We start from the raw sequence: 23,591 nt of genomic DNA on the forward strand, positions 1-23,591 counted from the left end.
AGCTTTGCTTGCAGTCATTTGCAAGGAATTTGTGTTTCCTAGGCTCAGAGTTCCTCAGTTGGAACACAAAACCATATCCTCCTGGCTCCCCTCACATTACCCCCTTGGGATTTGGGGATAAGGAGAGCTAATGCGAACATGAAGCTCATGCTTCTTGATATCCTACAATATCTTTATCTCTGATCCAAGAGTCTTGTGTCTTCTGTGAAACTATGGCAAGCAAGCTTGTTAGCTTCCAAATAGGGCAAAATCTCAGATTCTTTATAATTCTTGATATTATCCATAAACATTGTTTTGCCCTAAACTTAATGTGAAAAACTTGAAAAAAATGGAGAAAAAAATCACTTTTAATCCCATCACTCTAAGATTGTAATCTTGATAGTATGTTTATGTGCATGTTTCCATTCTTTCCAAATATATCTGGACATAATCTTAGTATAATACACAATCATATACTGCTATAAATAACATTCTTCTGATTGTATAAGTAATTTGTGGTAATTATAGAAAATTAGAAAATTTATAAAAGAATAAAGAAATATAGTATTTTTATTGCCCAGAGATGGAGTCCCTATTACCATTTTGTATATTTCCTTCCAATATTTTATGTACATTTATTTTAGAGTTATAGGGGAGACTAGTATATTCCTATTCACCTAACATGTCTTGTGTACTCTATAATTATGTTCAGTATTAAAAAATAGGCTCCCTTGCTTTAATGGTTATAGTGTCTCATTCTGTGGGTGTCCATATTGTCAGAATCACTTTATAATAATTCCTTAATCAATTTTGGAAATTGATTCTCTCCTTATATGTTGCTTGTATCCCTTTCTGTTGCTTTCTGTCTCGCTGAACCCATTTGCTTCTGGAACTGCACTTACCTGTATGTTAGAAACTTTCAACATTTCTGTGTTTTTCATATGCTCTTTTCTGCATTTTCCATCCTGATGTCTCGTTATGCTTCAGTCTGGATATTTTATCCTGATGTGTCTTCCCAATTATTAATTATTTCTTCAACTATGTCTCATCTACTTTTTAAGTCCTTCTTTTAAAAGTCTTCATTGTATTTTTCAGTTGTTGAATTTCTATTTGATTCTTTTTACAGTTGCTAGTTATATGCTAAAACTATTCAGTATCTTTTTGTTCCTTAAACATATTAATAATAGTTATGTCAAAGTTCATGTCTAGTAACACCATCCATTCTCTGAATGTCACATGGATCTATTTCTAAAGTCTGTGTTTTCTCCAGGTTTTCAGTCAAGTCCTCTCTGGTATCTGTTTTGTTTCTTTAAGTGTGAGACATTGCTTATGAAAAATCAAGGCTCTGGTTATGTCTGCCAGAGAAGCTAGGGCTTGGAGCTTATCTCTTTAATTTAATCATGGGTTGGGATCCCTGGGTGGCGCAGTGGTTTGGCGCCTGACTTTGGCCCAGGGCACGATCCTGGAGACCTGGGATCAAATCCCACATCGGGCTCCCGGTGCATGGAGCCTGCTTCTCCATCTGCCTGTGTCTCTACCTCTCTCTCTCTCTCTCTGTGACTATCATAATTAAAAAAAAATAAAATAAAATAAAAATCTTTAAAAAAAAAAAAATTTAATCATGGGTTGAGATAAGTTGAGGCCTATGAACACTGGTCACTGTTACTCCAAGGTGTAGCCCTTGAGCTAGAGCAGTACTAACTGAAAGCCTAGAGCAGTTACCAGGCTCTGAGCTCTAGTTTTTTCCCTCAGCACTTTGAATCTGCCAAAAGCCCTGCTTATCATTTCAGCCATTTTGTCTGTGCTTTTGAAATAAGCAATTGCTTTGAGGATTAAAGAGGAACTATATATAAGGCTTATATCTTCATGTTTCCCTACTACCTGAATCTCAGCCCTACAGTTCTTCATTGTTTCAGACAGATTATTTTTTGTATGTTTTCAGCTTTTTAAATTATTGTCAGTAGGAGGATTGTCCAAAACAATGTAGTATACCATTATCAAAAGTGGAGTGCTCTCTACAAGTAATTTGTTGTTATAGCTCCTCCTGTGCTCAGTGGTAGGCCCTGGGATATGATTGGTGAGTAAGACCTTTTAGAGGCCAAATAGAAACATTTTTATGTTCCTTCTTGTTATCAATATATGTTTCTTCCCCCTAGTAAGGCCACTTAAGAGCAGTTTGTGATACTATGTTAGTATTTCTACTTTGACCAGACAGTATAAAAGTATCTGTAATCCTTAAGTCTGACCAGGTACATGTGGTCTTCTGGCTTGGTGCCATATTGTCATTTTGCTTAATTTTGTTACAGCACGTATTATCTGCTCTATTATAGCTACTTGCATGGATGTCTGTTTTTTTATGCGCTTCTTAAAACTTGTGCTTCTTGAAAAGCAGGAACTACATCTTGTTCTTTTGAGTGGGAAAGTTCCTTGCGTCAACTAGTTCCTCATTAGAAGTGTATTGAATTCAGATTTAATACTAATATTTAGTAACCTGTCAGCCAATTTCAGACTTCCACCTTCCCAAGGTCCCTTCAGTGATCTATTTCATATTTTAGTTTTCTTCAAGATTCTAAAATACTTCTAGACTAGAACACAAATACATGTACCAAAAAAATCTTCTGTAGGATGTGGCATAATGTTATGATTTATACTGTAAATTAAATGGGAGTTATTGCATTAGATATAGGTGACAAATTTTTTTTAAATACTAGAGGTTGGGACTCCTGGATGGCTCAGCAGTTGAGCATCTGCCTTTGGTTTAGGGCCTGATCCTTTGCCTCAGGGCATAATCTCAGAATGCCAGGAACAAGTCCCACATTGGGCTCCCTGCATGGAGCTTGCTTCTCCCTCTGCCTATGTCTCTGCCTCTCTCTCTCTGTGTCTTTCATGAACAAATAAATAAAAATTTAAAAAAATACTAGAGGTTGTTTTTACCATGGAGTACTATTTGTGGGATTAGCAACATGACTAGTAGCTGAATAAACGGGAGGGGCATTAGCAGTAGTGGCAGGGTCCTGTGTATGCAGTGTGGAACAGATTGCAGTAGCTGAGAGTCTATCTATCACATATATACTGAAAGGAGACAGATCAGTTCACCCTTTGGGCTTTGTGCTATTGCAGATTTTGGGAAAGAAGGAGAGAAACAAATGCCTGGACTTCAATGGAATATCTTTCTAAGTCAGAACAAATCCTTAGTTAAAGAAAACAGATTTTTAGTCCATGGAAGATGGGAGTCTGTTTTGAATGTGTAGGTCCAAGAATGGGTAGGATTGCCCCTTGGGCTGCCAAAAGGCAGAGAGGTATCTTGTGTTTATTCCTTCAGCACTCTTTAGACATTTTCTCTAAAATAATGTAATGATAGAGAAGAGTAAATATGTATCCAATGAGCTCATGAGGCATTGTATGAAACTGACTACATCACAGAGTTTTTCATTAATTAATTAATTCATTGATTCAACAGATGCTTACTAAAGACCCCCTTTTTGGTCAGATATTATTCTTGGAGCTGGGAATACAGCAATAAACTAAGAATAAAAATTCCTGCTCTCATGGGCTTTCATCTTTCAATTCTATTTTATAGTATTGGTGTTTGTTTAAATATAGCCATTTTCTAAATATCAATTCAAAAGATGGGCAGTGTTCTCATAATATATTTATTTTCTCTTGCATGTGACTTGTAAACTTTTAGAATATTGAAATACAAAATTTCTTTCCTCCCCCAGTTTTGGAGTTTACATAATGTTTATTTGTAGCCTAATATACCTAGATTTGGTCATATGTTATTATTGGGAGAGAAATGACTTTATGATGTAAGTATATGGTAGGTTGTCATTAGAATATTATCACTTAGTATTAGACTATTAAATATTAACGTTACTGATTATAAATATTTTTATCACATAAATTTGATGCTTTAGAAACATTTTACAAAAACAAAACAAAACAAACATTTTACAAAATAATGAAAGTCACTAGGGTAAACCTAAACCTAGTGAAATTTTGTAGGCAGGGAACTGGAATTGTGATGTTACTTCCCTATAGATCATGAGATTAATAGAGTATTTAAGGTTTTTCTTTCTATACTGGAAAATTTATATGCCAGCTAGCACTAGAAGAGGGGATGAAATTAGATAAATTTGAGGTGCCCATGAAGTATCCATATGAAGATAGTTTGAGGAGGAGAAATAAAAGTGTGAGTTGAGTCTTTAGTTTGGTGAGTTAAACTGTGGGCTTAGTTGGGATTTCCTAGAGAGAGAATTTAGGTGAGAAGAGAGTCTGAGACTGAGTTTTGAGAAACTAGTTCTATTTGATTGGTTTCTGCCATCTTTATTATAGTCTTTTTATTTTTCTTTGGATTTATTATATTTCTGACTTCCTAAATTGGATGCTTGGCTTGTTGAAATTTTAGATTCTTTTTATTAAAAGAACTTGAAGAATAAATAAGTACTGTTTTAGTCACACCTATAAATTTTGACTTTTTGGTTTCTCCTCTGGACAGATGGAGTCAAGATACAGATAGCTATTGTCTTGGTGATATTATTCCTATTGAAAGTACGATATTTTATAGTCAAATATATACATGGTTGCAAGTGAAACTAGTTTTATGATACTATAAAACTTGAGTTTTCAAAAATGAGAATGTTTTCATAAAACAGTGTCATCCAACAAAATATGTTGAATGTAATTTGTTGTTTCACTCATTGCCACAATAAAGTGGGCTAAAATATCTAGTTCAATTATTAACAAACGCATCATATTTTAATTTTTCCCCTCCAAATCTTACAAATAGACTCTCTGCCTATTCTCTGCTGCTTTGAGAATTGCTGCACTATAAGGAGAGATCCCTGATGGAAATGCAACATGTCTGTTTGATATAGAGGCAAAAAAAGTCATGTAAAAAAAAAAAACTTATATAGTCTTCTCAAATTTATCACCTAGAGTTTAAAGATAGTTCTCATTGGTAATAAATGGTCTCAGTGATTGATGTAATATTCTTCATATCAACTTATTTATTTTTAATTTTTCTCCTTAAAAATTCATTCCATGGAGCACCTGGTGGCTCAGTCAGTTAGGCATCTGACTTCAGCTCAGGTCATGATCTTGGGGTCCTAGAATTGCCCTGCCTTGGACTCCATGCTCAGCAGGGAGTCAGCTTGTTCCTCTGCCTCTCCTTCTCCCCATCCCTCTGCTCATACTCTCCCTCTCTCAAATAAATATTAAAATCTGAAAAAAAAAAAAGAAACCTTATACCTTAATTCTTCTCCAACTTTATGTTTTATGCTATTCTCAGCACTTTGTTAAGTAAAAATTTTGTATTAAAAATTACAGGTCTTCTTCATGAGAAATATTATTTAAAATGCAGTGAAACTGTATGCTGGGAAGCCTGGGTGGCTCAGTGGTTTAGCGCCGCCTTCAGCAAAGGGCGTGATCCTGGAAACCCAGGATCAAGTCCCACGTTGGGCTCCCTGCATGGAGCCTGCTTCTCCCTCTGCCTCTGTCTCTGCCTCTCTCCGTCCCTGTGTCTCTCATGAATAAATAAATAAAATCTTAAAAAAAAGAAAAAAGAAAGAAACTGTATGCTATTTGCAAGCTTAAATGAAATATTTTTAATTGTGGTTTTTTTCATGGCAAGTATTTTAACCTAATTCTAAATTAAAAATTTCATAAAAGGTACCAGAAATAGCATTGGAATGAGGATAGGAATAGACTCATTAATCAGAACAGCAATTGATGCATTTCAGCCTCTTCTTCATTCCCTGTGATTACCCACAGAAAGGACTACTATTTAAAGCAAACAACAATAATTCTGGTAACCTTAACAACTAATCCCTGGGAAGTAACGTTCCTAAATATGGTATTATGCTGAGTGAAATAAGCCAATCAGAGAAGGACAAACATTATATGGTCTCATTAATTTGGGGAATATAAAAAATAGTAAAAGGGAATAAAGGGGAAAGGTGAGAAAATGAGTGGGAAATATCAGAGAGGGAGACAGAACATGAGAGACTCCTAACTCTGGGAAATGAACAAGGGTGGTGGAAAGGGAGGTGGGCAGGGGGTGGGGGTGACTGGGTGATGGGCACTGAGGGGGGGCACTTGATGGGATGAGCACTGGGTGTTATGCTATATGTTGGCAAATTGAACTCCAATAAAAAAAATATATGTTCTAGATTGATGTTTACTTTGGAAATATCTCTCTAGGTTGAGTACAATTTGTTCTAGATTATTGTAAACTCTACTTAGGATTTGTAATATGCTTTTAAAAGCTTTATTTTGATGTTAAGAAAAAAAAGCCTCTGATTAAGACATAAGATTAAGTTCATTGCCTATGATAATGAAAGCTCGAATAGATGTAATTAGTGCTAACAGACTGTAATGTGGATCACTTCCATCTTCAGTTTGAAAATTAATTTCCTTCTGCCGTGATTGCAGTAGGGTTTTAGCTCAACTTTCTTTTCTTTCCCCATGTCTTTTAGCTAATAAAATTTCTTTGCATGTAAAATACTTTAAGTACTGAGGTCTTCTAATTTAGTTTGACTTTTTGGAAAGTACATTGAAATTGCTTCCAGATGTTTTGTATTAACAAATGTAGATTTTTCTAGCAACAGGATGCCTATCTAAAATGGCTGAATCGATTTTAAAAAAATCAATGAAATTTCATTTTCCCTATGAACATATTTGTTTTGTAAAATATATACCACTGTATAGCAAGTGAGTAAACTTTAAACATGAGTTATTTCCTTTGCTTGGGAATTCTCCAGTACACTGACTTGCCATGGCTGTGCTGCTTTTCTAGAACATTCCTAATGAGTTAAATGCTGTCACAGGTACCTTTGACTAATAACAAAACACCACAATTTATAAATGATTTACCTTTTAAAATATAAGTAAATTAGAGAGAATTAAAAGTTGTATCTATCATACCATCATTCAGTTTCTTCCTTTCAAGAAGGCAAAGGAAAAAGGAGTGTTTAAACTTAACTTCGCTTTTTAACCGCCTGATACTGCCTGAGATGAGTGAACTCCTTCTGATGTACCAGGTAGGGCTGTGGTACTTGGGAAGTTACATTGTGCTTTATTTGTCCTGAGTTTTGTTTGGTTTGTTGAAATCTGAGCATGTGGACTATAGTAGTTGTGTGTGAGAATATCATTTATTATGTGTTGTGTCTCCCACTTCAAAATAAACAAAATACAAACAGATAATGATCATTGGTTTCAAAGTGCTGTCAGAGTTTAATTAAGCCAAGTCAAGCTCATTACATTCAGTAGAGATAGAACATTTGCTAACACTTCACATTTTCTCCAGAAAGGACCTCTGAAAAACACCGTTTTGTTGGAAAGACATGGGCTGGAGTCTCACCTGGTCACATGGCTGTAGTTTAGAGGGAGCAAGCCGACTTTGCAGTTGGGTTCTCAGCTGTGTCATTGTTTGGTACTCTGCCCTTCCTCCCAGCCCGTTTGTGGCAAAGAGAATGGCCCTTGCGTCTCTTAGCTTTGTAATAAACCACAAGTGATAAAGGTCCTGATTAGTAGTGTTTCAGACTCCATTTCTCAGACGAGGAGTATCAGCTCCCTAATGAATAGCAAGGAAATGAACTCAAGGCTTGACATGGACAGAGGCATTATAATCCTGACCCACCAAATTGAACAATTTTTACTATCAACAACAACAACAACAACAAAAACATCAAGCAAATGTGCCATTAAAAAACCCTTACATAATTGTAGCAGGTTTGGGTTTCCTCTGGTTCAAATTTTCTTGCCTCTTTGATAATCAGAAGATCTGAAGAAAGGCATAGCATTTCAGGGGAGAATCTGCATGACAGACTCACAATAAGGCTATTCACAAGGACTCTTTTATTCTCTCAAACAGTATCTGCATCATTCTTAGTCTCTGGCTTTACTACAAGGCTCCATTTAAACTTAACCCAACTCGCTGACTTAACTGATCCAGGAATTACTCAGTACAACCAGCCAGCAACTGTAGCTTTTTTTCCCCTTTTGATAAGGGGATTTAATACAATGGCCTTTACAGTTCTTAAATGACTCCATTTTTTTTTCCCTGTCTTTGAGATGTGGCGCTTATATGACCTTTTGTTCTTAATTAAATTTAACGTGGTTTGATTATATTTTTAAAAAGTATAAACAAACACAATATTGACTCCCTACCCTCAGAGTAAAACTTTTAAAATCTTGTAGATGGTATAAAAATGGAATTTATGTCATAATATTTACACAGTTGATTTCAATATATTGGATTCCATTATTAATGATTAGATACTACTAAATCAAACTTGAACATATTTTCATTTTTGAGGGGTGATTCTCATATAATCCTAGTAGTCCTTCAGCACTGCATGCTCACCTTTATATACTTTTGGTATTCTGCTGGTGTTTATACTATTTCTGCTACCATAGTGCTATTACACTAATCAGGGCATCCTTGGGTTTGTCTGTGAGTAGCTGGAGGAGGAGTGTAGGACAGAGCTTGGACACAGTGGAGAGATTCTTGAGGATATATTTGGTAGCATGCCACACTGAGAGTATAGATGATTCACACTTTGGATCCACACCTTGGAATAGTAGGTCTCAAACTTTAGTAGGAACAAAAATCATCAGAATGTTTGACAAATATGCAGCTACCTGGACCCCACCACCAGAGACTGATTAAGTAGGTCTGGGATGAGGGCCTGAGAACTTGTATTTTTGACAAGGACTCGGTTGATTCTGATGCTGATGATTACCAGACCACACTGAGACCATTATCCTATAAGTTCACCAGGGAACCTTGGGAATTCATGATTCCCTCCCCCACCCCCCAGGCCTCTTGCCTCTAGTATTTCTAGTACTGGAGCAGTTTGTGCATCTTCTCCTGTTCTGCTTCCATCCAAAGCAGGGCAGTATCCACCGTGTATCTGACTTTCCCAGGAACAGGCCTCATCTGCAGGCCCACACTTGGGTGTTTGAGAATGTCCTCTCACTCTACCCCGGCTCTGTGCGTGATTAGGATTTCAGAGCGGTGTTATCTGTAGCACTTGATCCAAATTTGGTCCTCTGTCCTCCTCCCGTGTCCCTATTAAAGTAATTTTAGATTTTTAGAAACAAAAGTCCTTTTCAAAAGGATTGCCAATTAGAAATGGATGCTCAAGAAGCCTTTTGGGAATTATGGATGTAACATGTTTGTCCATTTTATGAAGATAAGATTTTTCCTTGAAGATAAGTTGATCTGATGGTCAGGAGAAATAGGAAAAATAAGTGGTGATGGCTACTATTGCTGTTTGTAGCATTGCGCCAAAGGTGGTGTCATGTCTTCTGCTGTCGAGTCTACCCCCATAGATTTGGCAGACTGCATTATTATGGGAATTTTCAGTTGGCAGACATTTTTGTTATGAGAATTTTCAGACCTGTGCAAAACTAGAAAATACAACTCCCATATATATGTCACCCAGTTTCCAGAGTTATGGAGATTTGCTGTGTTTTTCAGCAACTTTTTGTTTTGTTCTTAAATTTTGCTAGTAGTTATCTAATCGGTTCATTTTGGGAATGAATCAAACATGACATGCTTGGGTTGGGGCCTGACTGAATACAGTATCATGAATAGTAATTTGAATATGTCCTTTTCAGGAATGTGTTCCAGAAAACCTAGAGCTGAAGAAGAAGATTTTTGCTCAGTTAGATCAAATTGTCGACGATAAAGTTGTCTTAAGCAGCTCCACCTCTTGCCTCCTGCCTTCGAAGCTGTTTGCTGGCCTGGCGCACGTGAAGCAGTGCCTTGTTGTCCATCCGGTGAGTGCCTTACACCTCAAGAATTGGTTATATCTCATTTTGGTTTTCAGGAGCAATACATTTTTACTAATCTGCTAGTAAATTTTAACTGTTTTATTGAGGTATAATTCATATGCCACACAGTTAAAATTGTATAATTTAGTGGGTTTTTTAAAAGTATCTTTAGAAAGTTGTAAAATACTGGCATTTTTAAAAAGAATTTAATCCAAAAATGCCTTGAATTGTATCTGCATACCTAGTGCATAATGAGATAGAATGCACGATACTTATATACTTTCACCCTTGTGTAACTCACCTTCTAACTGAAGAGAGAGACTACTAAATGCATAATTCCACTGTCAGGGAAAAAGCCACTGTTACAAAATGTATATATTGAGTAAGAATTTGTAGCCATGTAACTGTGTTGTGTAGTATACTCAACACAATTCAGAGTAGGATCAGTTTTGCTAGAAGGCAGATTCTGGGTCCTGCTCCTGAGATTCTGGTTGACTTTAAATCCACTATCCCTTTTTCTTTTGTTCCCTGAACCCACCTGTTGTAATTACCTGGACAAACTTACTCACTAGGGGGTGCATGATGAGGTATATTGGACAGTGAGTTCCACATTGATGTGCAAGTGCTTAATAAATCTTTTTGAGATTAATGTGGTAATATGAGGTAAGGGGAATCAGAGAGGAAATCCAAGGATCACTTGGTAGGGGTTTGAGCTCAGTGTGACCTTGGAGACCCAGGACAGCCTGTTAGTACAGAAAAGCTAACTTAGCTCAAGCCATAATAGATATGATAGTAGATGACAGTGGCCATACCCCCAGCACCAGCAGGCCATCGGAGGTGAAGGCTGGGGACAGCCTAATGGAGAAACTGGAGCCAAGCTGGGCAGGATCTGGTTGGGCTGACAAGAGAGGAGAGAATGTGAGGCTGGGAAAGTTTGTAAACAAAGACGCTTGGCCAAGAGGAAGCATGGGGTGTGTAGCATCATAAGGAGGCTAGCCTGCCTGGAAGGGCACCCATACCTCACATACTTGGGAAGCAGGAGGAAAATGCTGGAAGGCTTGACAATAGTTGGGTTATACAGAATCGTCAGAGTTGCTCTGAAGAGCTGGGACTGGCTTAGGCACAGAGCAGCCTTGTGATGCGGTAGAAATGCTGCCTTTGGAGGGTAATCAGAAGGTTCTTTCTATATTGAAGATGGCTCAGAGAGGGGAGCAGCTGCTTCACAAAATTGGGGCAGTATTCCAAGTATGGAGGACCAGGGCTTTAGACTGAGAGGAGGGAAAGAACTCTTTCTGAGCAAGAGTTTAGAGCGGGCAGGGGAGAGGGACAGACTTGGCTCAGGTAGGGGAGGAAGAAGGGGAAGTCACAGATGCCTGCTGGATTCTGTGTGCTGACAAGAATTGTACCACCATTCACATAGCTGTATGGTTCTGGATGTCTGGATGTCTTCCTACTGACATACAAAAGGGACCTTAACTGAAGCATCCAAATACCAAGCGTCCTCAAATACAGAGACGTAGACCCACAGAGCCTAGAAGAAAACCAGTCATGTGTAGCTACCACTCAGATAGAGGAAATTAGCGCCAAGAGGGACCTTAACTACAGCATCCAAATACCAGGTGACATGAAACATGTCCTATCTTTGCTTCTGTGATATTTACATGTCTGTAAAAAGGACTCTTAGAAACTGTAAACCACTTATTAGATTGTTGGTTGCATCAGTGACAGGTGTAAGCCTCTTACTTGAAAATTTCCAATTTCTAGCCAGAAATTTTACTTCTGAATCAGGAAAGAAAAGAAAGAAAAGAAAGAAAAGAAAGAAAAGAAAGAAAGAAAGAAAGAAAGAAAGAAAGAAAGAAAGAAAGAAAGAAAGAAAGAAAGAAAGAAAGAAAGGAAAGAGAAAGAAAGAAGTCAAATTGTTTAGAAAATACCTCCAAAGTTTTTCTTTTTTTTTTTTTAATTTTAAGATTTTATTTATTCATGAGAGACACAGAGAGACAAAGAGAGGCAGAGACACAGGCAGAGAGAGAAGCAGGCTCCATGCAGGGAGCTGATGCAGGACTCGATCCTGGGACTCCAGGATCACACCCTGGGCCAAAGACAGGCGCCAAACCGCTGAGCCACCCAGGGATCCCCTCCAAAGTCCTTTAACAAGATTTCTACCTGTATCTCTTCATTTTAAACCTGATGGATGAGACCACACCTTATTCACTTTTCTGTCACACCTAACGAGTACCTCTGACTAGTAGTTCAGCCCCTGACTATTGAGTAATGACATTTCTCCTACTACCATTCCAGGATTGCTCACTCTTACTTCTTTAATCAAAGGCAAACAGCATAGGCAAATTAAGTTCAGACCTTACTTCAAAAATTGACCTCTTATTACATTTGTAAATTATTTTATACCCAAGCCAACATTCACTAAAGCAAATGAAATCACCCAAGTTGACTGTCTTTGGAATTTTATCCTTTCTTTCTTTTGTACTGGTGCTGCCCACCATGTCCTCATTCCACTGAGCTCAAGGAGAGTGGGGGGAAAAGTGTCTTTGAGCAATTCAACCTAGGCTAGATGGATAATCCCTAAATCATCAAGAACCATTTACTATCTCTGAGGAGCTACAGTTTCCCTTCAGCCCTGTAGCTGGGCAGGAGAATCCCAGCTCATCAGTTCACATGGCACTGCCTCAGCTCTGTGCTCTAGTCACTCACAACTCTTCGCCCAGACAGGAAATAGGATAAAGGCAAGGGAAGCCTATTCATGCCTCTGAAAGACTGTGGCAAGAGGGGATAGTCAGCAATTGCAAAAGATTGCTGCCTCCACCCCTCTGTGGAAGAACCAACAGCCAAGGAGTTTCCACATCACATATTGTTTCTTGGGCACTTTTTCCCATTGGCATCTGAGGAGCTTTCAGGTCCTCTGAGCACTGGTGGGTGAGTGGAAGTCACTATAGGTTGGATGTATTCTCTCTATGCACAGGTAGATTGGAGCCAGGAGAGTGGCGGGCTCAGGAAGAGGGGTGTTAATGTGGCCATTGTCTGTGTCCCTGACAGGCTTCCTCTCAGATGTCTTTTATGTTGCCTTTGCTTATCTGCCTCATCTCCCTGTGGATGTGTAGAGAGGCTCAGGGATGCCCATTTGGTAGCCAGTGATTAACTGAAAGTGGAGTTTGGCTACATTCTCTCTTGGTACTTAGATCTATGTTAGTGATCAATCAAAGCAAGCAGTTTTCTACTGATAGTTTCAGCCACGGTCTACAATCTGTTTTCAGTTGGGGATGTGATGGTTCCATGGAGCTGATGGGGCTGTGTGAGCCCATCAGATGCTCTTGGTGCCACCCTTATGGATGCCCTGTGGATGACGCTGCCTGGCAAGTTCACACCATCTGCTTAGGGATGAGTCTTGAGTGGGAACAGTTCCTAAACACACAACTCTCACGTAGGTTACTAGTCAGCCATGGTAGCCTGGAGTCAAATCAGGCCCAACTCGCATGAGGCACCCAGAGCGTTCCCGTCCAAGCACTCCTTGCCTACGCTTGCACCTTCTCTGACTCACTCTCCCACCTGACCCTAAAACCATTTGCCCTCATGTTGATGGTACTTTGGATATTTATCTATAAGTTTGCTGTTCGTGGAGAGCACATGAGTGTGTGTATGTGTGTGTGTGCAAGCAGTACCTGTTTCAGATTGCCAGCTGCTACCTTCAGAGGGGTGGAAAAAGACTTTCCTATGTAAAGTATCAAAATGGCGAAGGATTTAGTCTTGTCCACCTGCGGTAAGCAAGGTACTGATTCATTTTTATACTCGTTTTTCAATGAGAAAGAGGAATTCACCAGGTCAGGAGTGCCCCCTCCCCAGCAGGGCTGTGCAGATGAATTGCAAATTGCTGCACCTGTCTTCTGGGAAAAGGGACGGTCTGCCTTTCCTCTGTGAGTTTAACTCTGTTTAATCTGCTGCAGGGAAAATAAGCGAAGGCTCTGTGTTGGGCGTGCTGTGCTATCGCCGTGATCACATGCCTCCCAGGCTCCGGTCCAGATTCTGGGCAGGCTTTTCATGAGGTGAATGGAGAATGCCCCCCTTGTACCACCCAGCTCAACCTGAGCTCTCAAAGAGCCTCACAGGCCAGGCCCTCTCTTGGGCCTCCAGCAAAGCTCAGCTCCGCTCTCTCGCCAGCTGAGCTGGGGACCATCTCCTGTAACCTTTAGAAAAGTTGCCTCCTTTCCTCCTTTGTTTGTTCTTCTCATTTCTTGAGAATATGTTTCTCAGTCTAACTCACAGACTCCAACAGCAGAAGGCCCAGGTCCTGCCGTCACGTCAGAAAGAGAGTAGTGTCAGGAAACAGCCATTCCTTTCATATTTAAGAGAGTTGCTTGCTTTGCTTACCTCTTGTCCTCTCCAATCCCCACCTCTCCTCTCTCTACCATGTCATTGTCACTGCCCATCTCTGAGCCTTCAGTAGGGGTCAGGGTCCTTGTCTTGGGACTGAGGTGCCATGGCAAGTACGACCCCATCCAGGGCCTCAGATCTGGGAGGTCCTCTCGCAGAAGCTTATAGACTTGGAGCGCATGGACACAGAAGTGTGGAAACTTGGCCTGTTTTAGGAAGTGCAAAGGGCCAGATCATGCAGTTGTATTTGAGTGGGTGGTAGGGACTTAAAGTCATGCAAGGTTTTGAGCTGGAGGTGGTATGATTAGCATCCTGTTTTTAATTTTTTTTTAATTTTAATTGTGATAAAATACACATAAGATTTGTCACCTTAAAAAAAAAAAAAAAAAGATTTGTCACCTTAGCCATTTCTAAGTATACGGTCCAGTGGCAGTAGGCACATTCCCACTGTCCTGCAGACCTCACCACCATCTGCTCAGACTCTCTGTCTTCATTCAGATTGAGACTCTGTCCCCATTAAACAGCAACTCTCCATTCCCCTGCCCCTAGCCCTGGCAGCCTCGGGTTCTCCTTTCTGTCTCTGGATTTGACAGGCCCCTGCCTGACAAAGGATCACCTTGGCAGCAGCAGAGAGGATGAGCCTGGAGGGGGAGGCCAGGGAGGAGAGCCAGAATCTACATTGGAGGTGATGGCCTGAGCTAAGTGTGTGGTAGCAAGAATGGGTTTTCTGAAAGATGTGAATAGAATTGACAGAATCATGGATGGGAAGGTGTAGGGAGAGGAGGGGCCTGGGAGAGGCAGGCACCAAGGATACTTCTCATGGTATTAACTTGGGTGTCGAGGCTGTGATGGGTCTCATCAAGGTGCGGTGCTAGGAAGAGGATCTACGGTTTAGGGTGGGGAGAGATGGGAGTGGAGTTCGTGACAGGTTGAGTGTATGGTTGTTGGATATCCTAGGGGTGTGTCCAGTGCACAACTGCAAATATGGGCCTGCGGTGGGAGATGAGCTCTGTGTGAGATCACAGCATTTTGGGGTAGGAGTGATGGCCTGAGAACTGCTGAGCTCTTCCCAGAGCTAGAGAGTGGGTGTAGCAGGAAGCTAGTGGGGGCAGCCTGGGAGCACCACCATTTAAGGAGAGTGTAGGCAGGAGAAGAACCTGTAAGGAATACTTGCACAAGGAAACTAGCAAGTGGTATGTACAAATGCTTTTTAACTGTTGTCTCAACTGTGTTTTTGCTACCTATGGGGCTTGCAACATTGAAAGACCTTAAGCCCAATGTCTTTGTCTTATAGTAAGAAAAAATTCATCCAAGATACACATACTTCCAGTTCTTACAATTCTGATATTTAAAAAAGCCAGGGGTAGACATTTTTATAAGACTTCAGTCTAGGCAGGAGATAAGCGATTCAGTTGAGGCACTGATTCATAATTTACTTATTTGAAAACAGGTGCCATCCTCTCTTGCTTTCTAAGAGGGTTGAGAGAGTGACCAGGGCAGGCTGAGAGCAGAAGGAACCTCTTAGGCTAAATTGCGTGTAGACAGAGGCCTCTCCTATGTGATGTCCTAGGGAAAGAAATTTTTCTTTCCCTTTTCTGTAGAAGTCATTTTAGAATGGATGCTTCTTAAAGCTATTTAGTGACTATAAGATTCTATCAATTTTCATCCATATATCAAGGAAAAATTATTTAAAAGTATCATTTGGAGAACATTTTACTACAGTGCATTTGGCTTTTAATGGTGAGGCTAATCAGGTTCTACCAACTAGCATTTTCTTTGGACCTAGGATAACTTTCTTTTCTTCAAGAACAGCTTCTCAAAGTACAGCAAGAAAACCAGAGCCCAAAGTATAAATGCTGGGCTAGGCAAGCATTTCCCTCAGGGCCTCTTCATGGTGAACCAACCCTTCCCATCTTAGGCTGTATTATGATGAGGCTGTGGTAGAGTTCTGATGCTGTGTGATATCTAGGTGAGATTGGTGGGGGATGGGGTGGGGCAGACATTTGAGGCTCAGCATGGAGAAGTTAGGGAAATACCAAGTTTTGGGTATTTCCCAAAATTATGCTGTCAATGATTTTTAATACCAACACAGTAGAATGGCAAGAACCTGCAGTGACTCTTGTAGAGAAAATGGCTCTGAGGATGACTGGGGTAGGTAGAAGCCTAAGAAGTCTGAACAACTGGTAGCTGAGAAATCCTGTGGGGAGGTCAGGGGTTTGGAGATTAGTCCTGGATGTTTCAGATGGTCATCTGCCCCTCCAAATTTCAAACTCCTGTGTTGGTTCTGATTTTTCTATATAAAACCACAGAATTCTGCACTCAAGTTTTTCCTTTCCCACCTTTGTGGATTACTTCATATTTCAAGTTTCTTGTCATGGGTGCTAAATCTAGAGAGGCCTCTCCAAAGACAAATCTGCCCCATCTGACCATTCAAGATAGGCAAGCAAAGTCTGCCAAAACAACAGCCTAACTCCAGAGCTGTCTTTTGAGCCCTTCCCCTTCCATCTCTCCCATAAGGTAAACCCACCGTACTACGTGCCATTGGTTGAGCTGGTCCCACACCCGGAGACGGCTCCTGCGACAATGGACAGAACCTACGCCCTGATGCAGAAGATTGGACAGTCCCCAGTCAGAATCATGAAGGAGATTGAAGGCTTTGCCCTGAATCGCCTTCAGTATGCCATCATCGGTGAGGCCTGGCGGCTCGTGGAGGTGAGTGGGCTGCTTCCAGCCTCTGGCAGTTGGAGGAATAGGTGGCCATGGGGGAGGGGTGGTGGAAAAGTCAGCACTGGGTCCTGCTTGCTCTGTTCTGGGGACTGAGGGCAAGCTCTTCTCTCAGGTTCAGTCAACAGACAAGGAAAATAAAACGTTATGTAGCAATTCATCACATGTTTCAGAGATTCCTCTGTTACAATAAGTCATTTGATATTCACACTTGATGATAGACTTCTCTGTTTCCTGTCCTTTCATAGAGGACATAGAAATTACCACATAATTTCTCTGTGTGACACACTGCATTTTCTCATAGTCTCAGGTTCTCCCCCCAGTGTTATGATTTTTCAAGAGGAGGAAAAATTAAATTTTGGGTAAACTTGTATCCTCTAGAGAGGTCTAGTTTATTTCAAGAGCTTGAGGAAGAGATAATGGGTAAGCCTTAAACTTGTTAGCAATATGTTCATCTCACATATAAATAGAACATTATACACACACACACACACACACACACACACACACACACCCTTGTTCTTTCATGGAAAGCTTTTGTACGTGACTTTCAAAATCACCTCACTGCATACATGTGTACAAAGGACCTGGTGCTAGGCAGGATAGACAATCCAAGCGGCCCCAGGACTTGCAGTGAAGAGTCCAGGGGTCTCAGGCTCAGACCATCTGGTTCTGTCCACTGGCTTGCTGTTGCTTTCCCCATCTTCCGTATGGGAAGACAGAACCGTCTGCCCACTCTCATCTTACAGGAACCTGGTAGAGTGAGTAAGTCTGTCCAGGTCCACAGGGCAGAGGGAATGGAGCTCAGGCTGAATTGTCTGTTTGTGGAACAGGCCCATTTCTTGGCTTACCTCCTGTGGGAGCTTGCCAGTCCCAGCCTGAGACTGGAGCTAGGAAGCCAGACCGTGAGCATTGTGCTGGAGCTTCTCAGTTCCTGATCATGTGTTGCTCTCACTCCCTGGTTCTGGCATTCCGTCCCGTCCCCATTAGATTCATTATCTGACCCGACTGCCATGGTCATTTGCCACAGAATAGCTCAATTCTGTGTCCTTACTGTTTAAATCCACTTAATGTTCCTATATCTTCAAGATAGAGTCCTGGGATTTTCACTGTTAAGTTTGTAGTTTTAATTTCCTAAAGTTGTAGAATGTTTTTTAGTATCAGTGGTAGAATGTTTGGAAGACAACACTGAGCTGAAAGCACCCCCATGGAGCTGTGTTTAAAATATTTCCCCTTGTCTAGAGAAGGGGAACACTTTAACAGACCACAAGAAAAGTTCAGTATTACACTGAGAAGTTTTTTTTTTTTAAGGATTTTATTTATTTATTCATGAGAGACAGAGAGAGAGAGAGACAGAGAGAGAGAGAGAAGCAGAGACACAGGCAGAGGGAGAAACAGGCTCCACTCAGGGAGCCTGACGTGGGACTCCATCCCAGGTCTCCAGGATCACGCCCTGGGCTGAAGGCAGCGCTAAACTGCTGAGCCACCCCAGCTGCCCTGTGAGAAGTTTTAAGGCAGTTTTTACTTTTGTTTGTAAGGTATCTCAGTGCCCCAAAGATAAAGAAAAGCCCTAAGTTGAAGCTTGCTTCCTCTAATCAGAAAGATGTGAGCCAACCTGAGGAAAAACTTGGAGGTTCTGGTATCATAGAATTAGGTGGGAGTCATATGCAAAGGATTCTATGTTGACCACAAACTGGAACCAGCTGCAGTCTGGAAGCTCCAGGTTTGGAAGAGCAGTGAGGGGTTCCAGTGTCTCACTTTACTGGTTGGAGGAAGAAGGGCTGGAAGGGTTTCTGAATTTGACCACTCTGGGTGTTCTCATGGCCTCATTTTTTCTGCCCTCCTTCTGATTGTCCTGTCTCCACTGGTGGACTGAATATAATCATATTACTGGCTGACAGGAATGTTCCCAGGGACGACATACCTGACAATCCCACCCGTGTCTCTACTTTGGCTACTGTGCGACTCACGTGTCTGAAGTCCCCATAGAGCACCAAATGCTAAAATTCAGCAGGATACGGTTTGAATGTGAAAAATTGAGAAAAGGCTACAGAAATGAGATGATAAAGTGTGACTAGAACCTCAAGTTTCTTTGGTGAATGTGTGTAAGATAATTCACTTTTAGAAATAAAGATGATCTATGGACAGAATTCAGGCAGGCCTAGAAACAGCAGGTCCCTCTGTCCAGGATGGGGTGAGGCAGGAATAGAGTGGTGGGCATTCCAGAGCTCTGCAGAGACTTTAGTGACAGGTGAAGTCTTTCAGTTGTGGGACAGGGGATCATGGAGGGAACAGGTCAGAGGGCAGGGACACCATTGTTGTCCCCGAGGTGCTTTGACCATTGCTGCTTAGGAGGGCCATCAGCACACCTGCTCCCAAAGTTGTTTCTCGGGGCAGAGAAGTCACAGGTGTGGGTTCTGAACTTCCACACTGCGGCCCTACTTTCCTAGGCTCTGGGGCTGGCAGAGCCAGAGTCCCGCTGAGAGAGTCCTTCCCTGGCTCCTCCCTCCGAGTTCTCCACACTGCAGCCCAGCTGACCCACTAAAGGCACATTTTTCTTAACCCACCTCCCCACCCTCCCCTTGGGCATAGTGGATCAGTATTTCTGCCCATTAGGTGGGGTGGCTTAAGGAGTCTTGACTTTATCACATGAATTTCTTTTTTTTTTTTAATATATTTTATTTATTTATTCATGAGAATACATAGAGAGGAGAGAGAGAGAGGCAGAGACACAGGCAGAGGGAGAAGCAGGCTTCATGCAGGGAGCCTGACGTGGGACTCGATCCAGGGTCTCCAGGATCACACCCTGGGCTGCAGACGGCACTAAACCGCTGAGCCACTGGGGCTGCCCTCACATGAATTTCTTAAAGGAAAACCTGTGCTGCCTGTGGTCTTGTTTCCACTTAAGACATTGAGAGTCAGGCAAAGTGAGAGAGCCTCTCGGGAGCCCCACCTTGCTGTGTGCAGATCTGCACGCGTGTGCTGAGCCCCAGTCAGGGCTGGGGTTACATGACACCCCTTTGACTCACAATTTCAGAGCTAGTTGAACTTGAATTTAGATTTTAGGGTGTTCCGAGTTTCCCTCAAAACATTTAAGGGCAACTTTAATATAAAAAGGAGCTGAATTGGGGATGTTTTGCAATAAAAAGCGAAGATTTTTTTTTATATGTCTTAAGTTCAAAAGTTCCAAAGATCTCAAAGAATTTATCTTTCCAAGACATTCTCCTTCTGTGGTAGGTTTCACGTGTGGGCCAAAGCACTAAGGCTCAGCCTTGCTGTAGAAAACACCAGGAGCTAAGATGAGGTCAAGGGACTCATCATGGGCGCTTTAGTCTCATTCCTTTGATTCACAGAGCAAGTTGAAATTTGGCAGAACCTTTTCTCTTTGACCCACACTAGGGCTAGTGTGCTTTCAGGTATGAAAGCTGCAAGGTGCCTTAGTTGCAGAGCACAAAGATGTCTCGTGCAGCATATGGGCCTGCATGCCACTGTCCTGGCTTCTCGGTGCCATGTCAGCGATGCAGTGAGGAATACTGTTCTGTGGTGTTGTGTGTAGACAGCTCTGCACAAATCAAATCCAAGTGTGAATTTCCAGGAGTTCTACCCACGAGTTGGGGTGTGAGCTGCAGTGGGAGAGGCAGGGGGCCTGGCCAGAATGATGGCTCGCATTTCTCTTCAGCCATGGTGGTGTCTTAATGCAGGTATCAGAGGAGCAGAAAGATGCTGTTTTGCCATTTGCTAATTTTGTTGATCTGGCAGGTTATGATTGATTTTCCCATGTTGACGCAGCCTAGCATACCAGAAATAAATACCAGCAGGTGTGTAATTCTTTCTGGACATTGCTAGAGTCAGTTTGCTTATGTTTTGTTGAGAATTTTTCCTAAGTTCAGAAGAAATACTGGTTTATAGTTTTGTGGGGTTTTTTTTACTGTCTTTATTTAGTTTTGATATCAAGCTAACACTTCATTAGCTATCAAGGTAATAACACATAAATGAATTGGTAAGTTTTCCCTCTTTATTTTTTTGAAGAGATTATAAAATTTTTGTTAACTCTTCTTTAAATGTTTGGTAGAATTCTCCAGTGAAAGCACCTGGGTGTGGAGGGCTCTTTTCCAAGAGATTTTTAAAAAAATTTTTTTAATTTTTATTTATTTATGATAGTCACAGAGAGAGAGAGAGAGAGAGAGAGAGAGAGAGAGAGAGAGAGGCAGAGACATAGGCAGAGGGAGAAGCAGGCTCCATGCACCGGAAGCCCGACGTGGGATTCAATCCCGGGTCTCCAGGATCGTGCCCTGGGCCAAAGGCAGGCGCCAAACCGCTGTGCCACCCAGGGATCCCCCCCAAGAGATTTTTAATGACAAGTTCAGCTTCTTTAATTGTTATAAGAACCATTCAGGTTGTCTGTTTCATCTTGGTTGAGTTTTAATGGTTTGTGGCTTTTAAGAAATCGTTCCATTTCTTCTGAGTTGTTGAATTCATGAACTTAAAGGTGTTGGTGGTACTCTCATACTTAGCGTCCACAGGGTCTGTAGTGATATTCCTGGTTTCGTTCCTGATATGGGGGATTGTTGTCTGCTCTCTTTTTATCCTTGTCAGCCTTGCTAGAGCTTTATCAATTTTATTGATTATTTTGAAGAAGCAACTTTTTGTTTCATTGATTTTCTTTATGTCGTTTCTGTTTTTGAGTTTCATTCACCAACTCTGGAGCACATATTTTAATATTTGCAGCCAAGCATGGAAGAGTAATTCTAAGGGTGGAGCAGGGAAAGATTAGGGAGGCTTCTGTGCAGGCCTGCCCATTCAAGAAGAGGGAGGTGAGCTGCAGACATTATTTCCTGGTCAGAAAGAGAAAGTGCTGGGAACAAGACACACTTCATCTTTGTGGCAACCTAGACCATGACAGACTGTCTTGCCGTCGATTGTCTGTCCCCACACAGCTATGTAAGCTTGGCAAGAACAAGACTGGGAGAAAGATGGGCTGCTAGGTACCTGAAGGAACAAGGTTACTGGGTTATGTTCACAGGTGCTCACCCCATATTTTCCCTTCCAGTTTGGCTTCAGAATTGAGATGGAGCAGCCCTTTGTAAGCTTAGAAATGCCAGATGAACAAGTCCAGCTACAGTCTAGTAGCCCAAGATTGGGTCACTAGGGCACAAGATCCTATTGGCCAAGAATGTGATTTTAAGTCAATATTCTTAAGCTAATGATCGCAATAAAGGAAGTTGTGTTATGATAATAAAACCCTCACCCAGACAACATCTGAGCTTGTACTGCCTATAAATTCTTGCTCCATCCAAGCAGGGTAGGTGGAGGTGAGCTGGAGTGAATCATAAAGCCATCAGCAGATTCTCAGCCTGTTGGAATGTGTTGGTAATGAGCTTTGGAAATTGCTTATCTCAGGTTTTATTCACCCTTCTGAGCAATGTAATTTTGAGGTTGGATTTCTTTTTTTCATGCCCTGAGCTGCAGGAATTCAGTTCTTGGTTTCTTGTCAGGCAGGCATAGTTTATGGGATCTGGGTCTAATTCCTTTTATGAAGGATTGTTTCAGTTAATAAAATGTATCTCTGAGATCATATAGTAAAATTAACTGAGGAGACCTTTTGTGATAAACTCATTTAGGTGTTTCTGTTGAATATGAGACTGTAACACAGGAATTAGGAGTCTTAGCACAGGGAACCCCTGAGGATCATCTACTCATCAGTAACTTTAGTTTGTATAGTGTTTAGAAGTTTACAAAGCACTTTCCTTTATATTTTTCATGATTTACAGGTATTTTCAGGTCATCCCATCTCATCCCATCTTAAAAATAACATTGTTATTTTTTGCCCTTACCTATTAAGAAACTGGCTCAAGAGTTAAGTGGTTTGATTCACATTCTGCAGTCTGCTGGGGATTCAAACCTGTGCCACTTCCGTGCTTCAGCATCTGCACTTGTGAGTGGAGGTGATGATGGACTATTTCTCATTGGGACATGATGAGGATTAGATGGGGTTACATATGTAAAGGGCTTAGAATATGCCTGGCATATGATAATGGTTTAGTGCGTGTTACAGACTGTGGTGCTGTAATGGTGCCCATGTTTTCTGAGTTCCTGAATCCCGTGTAGTTTTTTTAATGCAACAGCTGCCACCAGCGTATTAGCTCTGAGCTGAAATGCTCACATCCTGGCTAAGCATGTGAGACTCCTAGAAGGCATGGGGGGGGGGGGGGTGGGCGGGGGGCCTCACCTGGGAGCTCGTTACCAACACAGCATCTGAGGGCCCATCTCAGACCTGCAGAACCACACTCTGCATTTTAATAAGCTCTGCAGGACGTTCATATGCTCCTTGAAGCAAGCTGGAGAAGCTCTGTCCCTAGTGAGACACTGATCAAAGACTTGATGTGTTGTAGTTCATCTGTTTTAAGGTAAACTTTATGGTTTTGGTTTTTTGTTGTTTTTACATTTTAACATCTTATTTTTATGGGCAGCATGTTTCTTCCTTAGTAGAACATTCAGTAGTCATTTAACTTTTGATCCAGTCTTAATTTCAGTGAGATATAATATATTCTACTGCCTCTTTGTCTTTTCTCCTTCCATGTTCTTCTGTCTCTGTATGTCCCTTGTTTCTGACTCTCTTTATCTGACTTAGGCTTATAATAGATAAACATGCAGCTCTAACTGGCTTCTGCTTAGTGGAGAGATTTCCACCTGGTCACTTTATAAGCCGTGATTTCCAGTCCTAG

General features: G+C 41.3%; 1 protein-coding gene across 1 annotated transcript in view; it reads left to right on the plus strand.

Moving 5' to 3' along the window:
• Positions 1-23,591, plus strand: part of CRYL1 (crystallin lambda 1) — a 144,801-nt gene that overhangs the window by 102,550 nt on the left and 18,660 nt on the right. Inside the window, exons 4-5 of the mRNA XM_072795820.1 lie at positions 9,604-9,765; positions 16,660-16,854. Coding sequence (XP_072651921.1) covers positions 9,604-9,765; positions 16,660-16,854 — 357 coding nt within the window. The remainder of the gene's footprint in view (positions 1-9,603; positions 9,766-16,659; positions 16,855-23,591) is intronic.

The sequence above is a fragment of the Canis lupus genome, chromosome 24 (assembly GCF_048164855.1).
Source record: "Canis lupus baileyi chromosome 24, mCanLup2.hap1, whole genome shotgun sequence".
NCBI lineage: Eukaryota > Metazoa > Chordata > Mammalia > Carnivora > Canidae > Canis > Canis lupus.